General features: G+C 37.7%; 1 protein-coding gene across 1 annotated transcript in view; it reads left to right on the top strand.

Annotated features, from left to right (window-relative positions):
• Positions 1-7375, top strand: part of rimbp2a (RIMS binding protein 2a) — a 63848-nt gene extending 56473 nt beyond the window's left edge. The window contains 8 exon segments of the mRNA XM_053339463.1: positions 288-390; positions 791-910; positions 2537-2718; positions 3203-3371; positions 3535-3635; positions 4177-4248; positions 4500-4664; positions 7148-7375. Coding sequence (XP_053195438.1) covers positions 288-390; positions 791-910; positions 2537-2718; positions 3203-3371; positions 3535-3635; positions 4177-4248; positions 4500-4664; positions 7148-7375 — 1140 coding nt within the window.
• Positions 7376-12468: the final 5093 nt, after the last annotated feature.

Raw genomic sequence — 12468 nt, 5'->3', positions numbered from 1 at the left:
TTAAACATTTTAATTCTGTAGTATGTTATGAGCATTTGCTTAATTTTGGAATGTTAAAATTTCTTGTGGGCTTGTGTGTGTGTGTGTATCTTTGAGTGTGCGTCTATGCGTCTGTGTTTCTGTGTGCCTGCCTGTGAGTGCTGCATGACTTTGTTTACATACAATTTGTATGTTGACGTATGTTTCTTTGTTTATTTCACATATCGTTTGAGTATGCTTTTGTGTCTGTGAACAACTTGTGAATATTTAATATTTGTGAATGTTGCCTGTGCTTATATGCATTTCAGACAAACACACCTGCCGGAGGCCGTCATGACCGAGATACTGGGAGAAGGATTCATCATGGTGGCCCCCAGCCTCAGAGGCGACCTCTAATGGTCCCTTCCATTGGTCAGTATGGGCAGGTGGCTAAAGAGAAAGGAAGGGAGATTTTTTTGTGCCATAGTACAACAGTGTGTGTTAAAACCTCCATGAGCTTCTCTGTGTCTCCAGATCACTTCTGTGTCTATTAACCATGTTCATACCCTTCACTACCTTAACATAAGTTAGATCTAGACATTTTTCCTAAACTGCTCTGCACAGTTGCACACATTGATACGATTATCTACTCTGAGTCCATGACAGTTTAATAGTTTTCCATAGCTGATTTCCTGTGTGTATTTCCTATTATCTTGTGTCTTAACAATAAGAAGATTTAGGTGGCAGCACACATCTTCAGTTAACCTTTTGGGAGAGGAAGGTTGAGCTTTTCGTTGTAACCCCGTCATCCTCTGATTGGTGTTTCCTGTAGAGGTAACCTCTGAGAATAACAGTGAGGGAAATCTCTCCCCCATCACCGAGGATGTTTACTATGGCAGAGTAGCTCGGCACAAGACGTGGTCATCCCGCAGGCACACCAGGTCTCCCCATGGTATGTGCTGCTGCCTGCAGTCCTGTTTTTACCACCACAGCACGGCAACAAAAATGCCACGAGCAATTGGCAAATGGCAAGAAGTAGCTGTCGACACCTGCAAGCGCCTGTTTCTCTGTCTTAAATGATAATAGTTATTATTATGCTTACAGTTGAACAGCATGACTGCACTGCACTGAACTGAAATGGTGGACCTACTGGCAAGCCATACCTGGGGTCCAGGATGAACGTTTCCACAGTTGCAGATGATAAATGATTGATTGACTGCTCAGAGAATGCCTCACTCACTGCACTGAACTCCAGATGCCTGCTAAACCCCTTCCCTTTGTGGTACAACCACACCTACAACACTTATTGGAGAATTTGTGCATGAATTTTTTTAAAGTATATTATTGGTAGACATTAAAGAATGACTACACTGTCACTGCTTTCATGTTTCTTGAGATGTTTGAGTTTCTTTGGACATTTGGGTTTGAAATACCAGCTATTAGAAATGTAGTTGTCTCTTACATCTGTGTTATACCACAGAAAACAATTACCAACAACTACTACTTCTGTAGGTTGGCAAATGCATACCTTGGAGTGATGCATGTCACACCATGCTTGTATTTTCAAGCATCAAAACAAAGCATTGACCAGATAGTATCACACTTTGCTAGCTTGTGCATTTTCTAAATATTGCAATGCCCAGTTCAAATAAACCACAAGCTTCCACTCAGGAGCCTTTATTATATTTGTCACTGCTGCAAGGGTTGGCAGTGTGTGGAAAGTTATGAATATTTGCTTTAGATTTCTGCTTTTTTGAAGTGAAAATAGACATATCATGGAGTTATATCTTTATATTTATGTGCACTTTTTATTTGGGCTTTTTGTAGCATGCATATCAGAGTGTTGTGTGTTGCTAATGTTGTGTCATGTCCATGAATCACATTCTGTCTGTGTGTATTGCACCATGGTTTGTCTTGCCCCCCATCTGTCTCTCATAGCGTATTCAAATAAAATTAGACAAGATTATAAAATGTAGAGTGTGTGTGATCGTGTGTTTGGGTGGTCTGTCATAGGCTACTTTTGGGGACAAATTTCAGACTCAGGACCAATTAATTGGGGACAGCTTGTCTGTGTGTGTGTGTGTGTGTGTGAGTGTGTGTGTGTGCGCGCGCCACAGTAAATTATTTGAATAGGTGATTGATCTCTGATTACTTCCTGCATGCTGACACAAATACGCACAAATATGACTAGAAAAGACAATCAAACCACACCACAGTACTAGATTTAATTAATTAGACATGCAAAATTTAGACTTGGATGCAAAATGTCCTCTCTTTGATGTTCTTTGATTTGAGCATGGCTAAGATGCATCAAGATGTGCACATATGGACTTGCTCATATGAGTTTTGTCACCAAATGATTTCCAAGTTTTTTCAAGTTGCTGAAATCTGCTCCGTTTGTGACCAGATACCACAAACACAGGCTCATTAAATTTACATCAAAGTAAAATAATGACATGTTTTTCTATTATTAAATATTTCTAAATATCCTACACATTGCCTGTTTTGTGTGTTGGGTCACGCTTATTTATTGCTCTGTCTAGTGATGTGGGGTGATGGGACTTTTTTTTGTCTACAGATGGCTACAGGGATCGGGATCGGGATCGGGATCGGCGCTCCCCCACCTACTATGATGAGTCAGAGGCTGAGGAGTCCTTCCGAATCTTTGTTGCTCTCTTTGACTACGATCCTCTGTCCATGTCCCCCAACCCAGATGCCGCTGATGAGGAGCTGCCATTCAAAGAGGGGCAGATCATTAGGGTGGGCATTACCAATAAAGATGATCTGATACAGTATTCTTAATCATTGTGTATCCCTCCTGAACCCAAACTAACACCTTTTGGCCTTTAGAAAATACTATAGTAAAATATTGTGTGTCATAAATTATTTTGGTGTGCTCTAATTACAGAACTCTTGTGTATGAACCTTTACAATCTTTAATAGTCTTTATCATCTATTTAGATGCATTTTACAGTAAAAGAAAGGTCAGTTATTGTAGCAGCTGAAATTATGCCGGTGGTCAAAAGTAGTCAAACTTGTTCTGGAATTGAAATGAAAATGTTTTTAAAATAAAATTGCATATGCCCTGGAATTTTTGTTTGTTAACTAAGCAGAATTTTTTTTTTTGAATCATGTCTGCAAAGAAAACAAAGCACTAGCATGAGAGTCTAGAAGTTATCTCTCAAGGGACCTTTCATCATCAACAGAAGTACCCTAAACACTTTTTCACTCTGTCTTCTGCCAGGTGTACGGTGACAAAGACACCGATGGATTTTACAGAGGCGAAGTGAGGGGTAGGATGGGGCTGATCCCTTGTAACATGGTGTCAGAGATACGAGCGGAGGACGAGGAAACCATGGACCAGCTCATCAAGCAGGGCTTCCTGCCACTCAGCACCCCTGTGGACAGAATAGGTAATATGCATAAGAATGCTCACTATCATGCACAAGTAAAGATCTGTGGGCTTGAACAGAGTAATGGGAATGCAGTAGCAGCTATGGGGTCTGAAATGTTAAATATTTTAAATTGAAGAATAAAATGAAATACTTTTAAAATGCCATTAATTATCACTTCCAGAGCAGAACAGAAGAGGCCTCCGTCGAGATCAGGCCTCCAGGAGGATGGTGGCTTTATACGACTACGACCCCCGAGAGAGCTCCCCTAATGTTGATGTCGAGGTACCACTACTGTACAGTAGCTAGCAGGACACACAAATACTATAATATAAGACAGACAATGATATAGATCATATAATATTAGAATTGTTTTAGGAAAGGATAACTACACATAACTTAACACATCTTATTCTCCCCTCTTTACAAGATGACAAAATCTGTATTATACTATATCTGTACTATATGTGCTGGACATATTTGAAATTTGTCAGATACTCTACAAACAAGTATGATCATATTTATTAATCAAGAGAAGAAAAGAGCCATCACAGTAACATTTAGATGCAACAACATAATCCAAGTACTAAAAACACAAGTTAATAAGTAAATCTTTACTTAAAGCGCATATGCAAATGAAAACATATAATAACAAACACATATGCATACATGTTTAAAGAATAATATTTGATAGAATAGAAACAGAAAAAGTTACTCCACATATTATTTTTTGAACTTGATGTAAAGTAGCTAATAAGGATTAAGACAAAATTGCTTTTATGCACATTCCTTGTATTTCCCTCTCTGTATCTCTGTCTCCGGATAGGCTGAGCTGACCTTCTGTGCTGGTGACATCATGGCTGTATTTGGAGATATTGATGAAGATGGGTTCTATTATGTGAGTCCTTCTTGTGCATGTTTGCTGGTCTTCTCACTGTAGTAAGGCATTTTCGGATAGAGCCAAGCAAGCTGTTACCCAGCTGGCTGTAGCTTCATATTTTCCATGCAGACATGACAATGGTATCGATAATTTCATCTAACTCTTATTGAATCAAGTATATTTCCCAAACGGATACATATTCTGATTCATAATAAAAAAATATTTATATATATTAATAAACTCTCCTCCCTTTCTCTCCTCTTCTCCAGGGTGAGATCAACGGCCACCGTGGTCTGGTCCCCTCTAACTTCCTAGAAGAAGTGCCTGATGACGTGGAGGTGTATCTGACCGATACTCCATCCCACTACCCCCAGGAAGAACCTGCCAACCGCCCCGCCCCCAATTCCGCCGCCACCGTCTCAGAGGGCAAACGGGTACACCATCATCGCCGCTCTCAGCGCTAGGCCCTGTGTTCATCCATCCTCCGTCCTCTCTCTTGATTTCCGTCTCTTGCTTCCTCCACTTGCCGTCTGTGTGCTGTTCATTGTGTGTGTTTGTCCATGTGGTGACAGTGGTGACTCTATACAAACTAACAAACCCCTCCCCCTCTAACCCTCTCACCCTTTGGAAAAGGGTACAAAAAAAAAAAATCCAGTGTAACACCTTTCTGAGTCTCAGAGAAAGGAAGAAGCAAAGCCTGACATGGACAGAGAGAGGATAGACTGTGGGAGCGCTGCGGGTGATTTATGCATGTAGCACTGATTAAGGAGGACTTGAAAAAGGCTCGACTCATTCCTTACACAAGAGAATTTGGTACCTCTTTGCACTGAAACACAAAAATCTAATTGTGGTTATTGTGTATAATGATAATGATAAGTGCTTTATTAACACATAACTATTGCTACCCAATGACACAGAGAAATTCTTTGAAGAAAAAGAAAGAAAAGCATGCCTTTTTCAAACTTGATACATTTTATAATACCTTTCTTGGCTCAACTGCTGTGTTTCCTTAAGGAGGCTTTGTTTCTTTATGTATATTGCACACACATCAAACAATCTATTTTTCAGCCCTGTTGACAGTGGATATGCTATGTTTGCTCTGAGCTCGAGAGACAAAACTAACCACAGCACTGAGACATACATATTGTATTGTTACGATGGAACAATAAAAAGAGAGAAAAAAAAATTGGATATTAAAAACATTCTTTTTTGCGCTCTGTGTTCATGTGTGTTGGTGTTTGTTGTTGACGGTGGTGTTTTTGTCGTGATGGTGGTGGTGGTGGTGGTGGTGGTGGTCTTTTTCAGTTGTCATAGTAGTGTGGGTTTTATTTTTCTTTAACCGACGGTGACGATGCTGCCACATCTGATTTCTTTTTTTGTTTTTCCTCACCCGCTTGGCAAAACAAAACAAACAAACAGAAGAAGATTGTTCATTTCACACCATAAATGGCTCTGTCTGCCTTGTACAGTAAGTCTGCAACTTGAGATACCAAACTTGCGGCTCTAATGCACACAGCTTGTGGTCACAGCAAAAAGGGGCCGTTTGAACGCCACTTAGCAATACTGAAGCACGTTGAGTAAGGTGTTTTTGTAATGCTATGTTTGTATATTTTAAAATATTAAATGTTAATTTCTAGGATATATCAAAGCTGTGATAATAAACTGACAATTTGGACCAGAGCCTGAGATAACTAGACTCATGTTAACTTTAAACCATACAAACCATCTTTTGCTGAAAGTGTACAAACACGTAACTGTGTATCCAGCTGAGGCATTAGACGAGAAGCCTGGTATCTACAGTTGTGTCCCTGGGTGTTGTACTGTATATGATTGTACTTTATGTTCCCTCATGGCCTACTAATGGTGGACTTCTCCAGCTTTGTGGTGTGCTAATGTCGTGCTCAACATTTGATGGCTTCCTCCTCAGTGTTTCTTCTACATATTTACAATCTGTCTCAATGTGTGTGTGTGTGTGTGTGTGTGTGTGTGTGTGTGTGTGTGTAAAAACTACTGTAAATTGAATAGAGATTAACAGCCACAATACATATAGCCAACATTTAGATGATGGAAACATAGTCTGCTTTGCTGTGCATCATTATCTTTAATACAGTATGTAGAGAATATTAATGGATTTGATCAGGTAGTTATGTATTGAATAAACTGTGGAGCCTGGGCTGTTATGGCTCATGCTTAAAAAAATAGTTCTCACTGTCAAACAGTTCCCACTACCACTCTGCTATTTAATTGCAGAGTTTAACACAAATTATGTTCCTCAATGATGCCTCATTACACTGCACTTAATTGCACAATTGATTAGATTAGGACACTCAGATTTGTTTAGAGGGTGCACATCTTTGCTCAGGCTGCATCATCCTTTAGTTTCTTCTGAGTTCCAACTTCTTTTAGTATTAAAATATGTTAAAGAAGTTAAAATCTGAATGCATGAATCCAGATCTGCATCAAAATACACACTTTAAAGTTCCAGTTATTCCTTGACTCATGCCCATGACATAACTAAATTCAACTAAATTTAATCAAGATGATAAAAAACAGAAAACAAAACCATTTGAGGTTTCCTGCTAACTAAAAAACAACCCAGCAAACAGGTCTGAAAACAACCTCCTTGCTCAAGATCATATTCAAAAATATTTTAATTATATACATACCACTTCACAAATGCATAAAATTAACATTTTCCTACACTTCATATCACAGGACAGTCAGTTTAGGTACAATCAAACATGTTTTTTGTGTAAAAAGAGCTCAATGCTTGATGAAAGACAGTCAGGTGGACAGACAGACAGACAGACAGGTGGACAGACAGACAGACAGGCCTAGTCTGCCATGTCAAAGTGTTGCTTCTCTTATAATACGCTGCCCCATGCCTCCACACCTCCCCATCACTTCTTCTCCTCAGGTCACCACAGAAACCACCGACACTGTCGACAATGACGCCACGCCCGTCCGAGCACCGTCCCCGATCGTACGGCCCCTTCTCCCAGGCACCATGAGGCCCCTCAGCCCTTCGAGGGGCCACCACGTCCCACTGGACCCCCGGGACCCTCAAGATCTAGCAAATAAGAAGAAGAAAGGACTGCTCTCCAAGGGGAAAAAACTGCTGAAGAGACTCTCCCCTGTGAAATAAACCCAAACAGCAAACAGCAAAGAAAAAAGCGTACATGTTGGGCTCTGTATATTGCATCCACACAATCAACTCTGATCCAACAACACACGACAGAGAGGATGTGAGCTTTGGCTCCCGGACTGCGTGAGCCTATTTGAATATAACTCGTGATACAATTATTCATGTTCAGTGATACAAATCAACTAAATTATGTACAGTGCAGTGCCAAAATCAAGAGAGAAGTCACCTGCAGACACAAAAATATATTACTGTGATGTATTTAAATCAAGGGATGATTAAAAAAAGAAAAAAAACAAAACAAAACAAAAAAACTAGGATTTTCATGACATGTATTTTTCCTCTTTTGTTCATCATTAGTCAAAGAATACTTACTGGTACATTTATTTCAAGCAGGGTAGCTGTGAAAACAAAGCATATGGTTACATACAAGTTTCCAAACAGGCTTTTCTCAGCAAAAAACTAAACAAAAACAAAAAAAAACATCAATTTTTGTTGAGTACTGATGTCATTACAAGGAAATAAGGAGACCATACTCCTCCAAGGAAATCTTAAATAGACTACACTGTTATTGAGGCATTCTGTGAAGTAATGCTGGCTGCTAACACAAAGGCTTTATTCAGTGCAATATCATCGAGAGGTGGTAGCATATGTGGGGAGAAAAGACACTTTCAGCAAAGATATTCATAAAAAGAGTTAGAGATTGGCAACAGGGCATTAATGTCAGTAACAGCAGGCAAGCTTACCTGTCTCAGTGGCCTTTATGAAAACAATATGAGCGTGACATTCCTCGTTTGATTACAAGGTTGATTTACACCAGGTTTTTAAACTTTTTATTTATATATGACGGGTCGCTAGTGCTTTGTCATTTTGGGAAATCAACTAAAGAACAGAAATGTTTGTTGTCCTCGCTGTCAAGCTGTCATGAAACGCCTAGTTCAAGACAAAATTTTGTGTCTGTCTTCCTATTGCACAAAGGTGGGTGTTTTGTCTGATGATTGGTAAAAAAAAGACCTGCTTTGTGTGCCTGTGTGTGTGTGTGTGTGTGTGTGTGTGTGTGTGTGTGTGTGTGTGTGTGTGTGTGTGTGTGTGTGTGTGTAAGACAGTGTGTGATGCATTCTTGTTTTGCACCTCTCATGTTTCTTCTTCACTTATGTTTCTTTTTTTTTTCTGAAGGAGAGGCCATGTAGTTATTGGTCCTGTGATCTAGTGATGTGCTGCTACCTCCATTGCCTGTGCATTGTTTAGTTTTGTTGTCTCATGGTATTACAGAGGACCATGTCAAAGCCTCAGAGAAACTATAAATCACCACTGCAAGCTGTGCATTGTTCTCCGGCTCTGTTGCATCTACCTAAAGTCTGTGGAAAAAATTACTAACATATTTTACTTGAGTACTTTGTTTTTTATGTACAGCGCTCTACAGTACATGACTTACGGTACACCACATATTATATACTATACAATAGTATATAGTATACTATACTATTATACTATACCACACAATTACACAGTTAATACATTTAAAAGAGAGTCTTGTACAACAGATTTTTACTTTATTCTTATGATCTTAGAGAGTTAAACAGTTTATTAAATAAGCAACTGTACTCAGAGCCTGAGTCAGACTCTAATCAGTAATGCCCATTTCCATTTGATTTGTTGACTCATTCATCTGATTATGATATTTATATATGTTTAATCAGCCTGCAAAAACTAACAAACCTACAGTATTTGCATAATGCAGCTGAGAGATTTGCAACAGAAAATGGGATCAAATCAACAGAAGCTACTTAATGTCCTGCAGTTTGTCATATTGACTCTGTTAAAACTGTCTCTAATTCATTGTTGGTGCAAAAGCTCCAAATAATGTGTCAGTAGAGATACTGCAAAGCAACATCTCAATCTGTGTGATTAGTGGAATTGAAATTCAGCATTTCACTGTGAATTTTTCCACATTTGATTTAATTTATTCTGTTTCACTTCAACACAATTCTTCTGCAGCCACAATTTGTAATTCAACACTTGAAAAGTTTTTTGGCAGTGGAAATATCCAGGTAAACTGGAAAAGCTGTCACACTGAAATATTTCATTTATTATTATAATTTAAAATATAAAACGTTACTCCATGATTCTCTTTCCCAGTCTTGTATTCTTTCTATTCAATATGTTTTCACTTCAAAGACATTCAGAGTGAACATTTTCTGTTTCAACATATTCATAGCACATCACTCAAATGTATTTACAGAATGGTTCAAACACAACTACTTATTGTACAAGATTATAGGAATCATTTTTTAAAGTGGATTTTAATTTTTTATAGCACTTGGATTACAAAGAGGAAAGGCCTGCATTCTGTACCAACATTATGTGTGCTGTAGTGGTGACCAAATGTCCTCCAGAGGTCAATGAAAGTGGAGGGGATAATAAGTCTCATAGCTTTAATAAGTTCAAACATTTTTCTCTACGTTTGCTTTTAAATGTCCATTCTATCCTATGAATCTCCAGTTGTCCTTTATGTCAAGTTGCACTTGAAAGATGAGTCAGATCTGCATTAACTGTGTGTTTGACGTAAAAGAAACAGGGTTCTCCTTCTCGTTATTTATTACTGTCATTGACTAAATGCAATGACAGAAACGGGTTTGCCAAAATGGAATGTAGGAAAGGTTTGGCTGGCAATAGGTTTATGTTATTTTGTTCCAAAGCTGTTTATGCTTAGTTTCTCACTCAGTCTAAGTTTAAATAATATGGTGTCCCAATACCAAATCATACACTTGTGAATGGGTGTAGTGTCTCTAAAACGCTGTAGCTCTTTTGTACTTTGATCCATTTGTAGATATTTATAAATGTTTCTACTTGATTTTACGACAGCCTTTTTTTTAGTGCACTGAGATTTCCTCTCCCTGTGAAAAAAAGAAAAAAAATACTGCAAGCATTCTCCATAGTGTCCTTTTGAAAATCAGATGTATTAGTCCACCGTATGTGCTTGCTTTGTGAATCAAAGTTTAAAAAAACAAAAAAAAACAACAAAAAAAAGAGAATCATTGGACAGTATTTATGGTGATTAATTATGTGTGGGTGTGCATGTGAAAAAGTACAACTTTTATAACCAAATTAAATTTGATATTTTTTAGAAAAATCATGGTTTACATTCATTTGTGTGTGTTGTTATGTGTAATCTGAGTGTCTCTGGGCAAATCAAAAATAGAATAGTTTTTATTAGAATCCAGAAAGATATATGAAATATACCTGATGTTATAAGTCTGCACTCTGGAGACAAATCACAGTTAGCTAAAGAGACCATCCTTCAACTGACTTCAGCTGTCATTTATGTGTCATATATCATACAGTTATTGAATCAGTGTTCTTACTGATTCAATACACCTCTCCTCTCCGAAGGGCTTCAACTAAAGAGAAAAAAGCATATTCCTTATACGGATCAACACAGTCTCACATTATTATGAAAATATTTGAAGCAACATCATCAAGTCTGGCTGTAAAACAGAGAAAGTTGATTAAATTCTCATATCCTGGGCTGATGGATTGATATCCTGCACATGGGTATCTTTCATTATCACACATATTAAAAACCTCTATACTACTGTCAAAATTTAATAAGGAAGGCGGTTATTTACTGTAGCAGAGGATATTAGTAATGTATTGATATAAACTGGGTTTGTGTTTAAGGACTAATATACACCATCATTAATGTGGCCAAAAAACAAAACACTAATTCAGGATCATTTTTATGGCAGCCATCTGCAGAGCAACATGCTTTTCTTCTTCTCAAATGAATGAACAGATGGACTTAAAAAGACTATCACTGCATATGGGAATTGTAAGAAGGTTTGTCCATGGAGACTGTGTCCATCTGGGAGCAGACAAATGTATTTTCTGTGAGATCTCAGTGTTACAGTATATGATACACTCAGTGAGAGTTTATTCTAAATGTGTAATCTGAACATGGATCAAACAACTGCTACCTCCTCCACAAAGGCTACTTAGTACATTCATTTAATGTGATTTCCAATTAACAAGGTATCAGACAGATGCAGTTGTTTCAGTGCAGCAGCAACAAGAAATAAGTGAAGTGCTTCTAAATGAGATCTGAAGTCTAACAGATGCCTGAGGTTTTTACTGACTGCACTGATTCTCATCCATGACTTCACAGTCTTTCTGAAAAGATGAGTCTTATTTTACTCTGACCCACAAAGACCCACAAACAGAATTCACTTTGGATCTCAAAGCTTGACATTCAAGATATATTTGCTGCTTGTACACCATTCATTTATATTATTTCATTAGTCTGCAATAAGAAAAATGCAACAGATATGTAAACTATAAATCAGTAAATTACAGCTAAAAAATAACACTTTAAATAAGATATCTAACCTGTAACATAGTAACATATTAACATAGTAACATAGTAATGTACTCTTTTTGTAATAATCTGTGGGATATGTCACTCAAATATAAACAACACAAAGCAGTTACTTTGCCTAGATAATTGTTAACGACTGAAAAGGTATAAAAGTATTTTCCGGAGTACATATTTATAATTCAAAACAAATGGACCATCCTTGTTAATAGTGCAAGCATATTTTCTTCCTATTTTTTCAATATATCCTTAAAAAAAGAAGCAAATTCTTCTGCAACCTCAAAATGAAAGGCAACCAGATTTAATGCCAGTGTTCATTATTGTTAATTAAAAATACATACAATAAATCATCATCAAAACATCAGACAATTTTTAACAATCTTTTCCCATATGACTCAAATACTGCTTTCATGCTGTTACACCACAATCCTCAGGAGGGCAGCAGTGATTTTCAGTTGGGCAGAGGACAGTAGGAGAAGAGTTTAGCAATCATGGAAATTATATTTGCAGTAACAAACCCAGGTCTCGTATGTATGCAATTGTCTGATGGAAAATGTGTTAATGTTGAGACAGTGACCTTAAATAAAAAGAAAGAAACCATAAAAAGTCCAAAGTGCTGAATTTGAGAAAAAGATCCTTTAGTCTCGTCCTCATTCTCTTTTTCATTCTTCCTTCGATATGCGTATTTGTTTTGAGTATTTGCTTGAATGTAAATGTTCAACCA

This window comes from Scomber japonicus, chromosome 19 (assembly GCF_027409825.1).
Source record: "Scomber japonicus isolate fScoJap1 chromosome 19, fScoJap1.pri, whole genome shotgun sequence".
NCBI classification, from domain to species: Eukaryota; Metazoa; Chordata; class Actinopteri; order Scombriformes; family Scombridae; genus Scomber; species Scomber japonicus.
The sequence above is the reverse complement of the archived record's forward strand: the minus strand, read 5'-3'. Positions and strand labels throughout refer to the sequence as shown.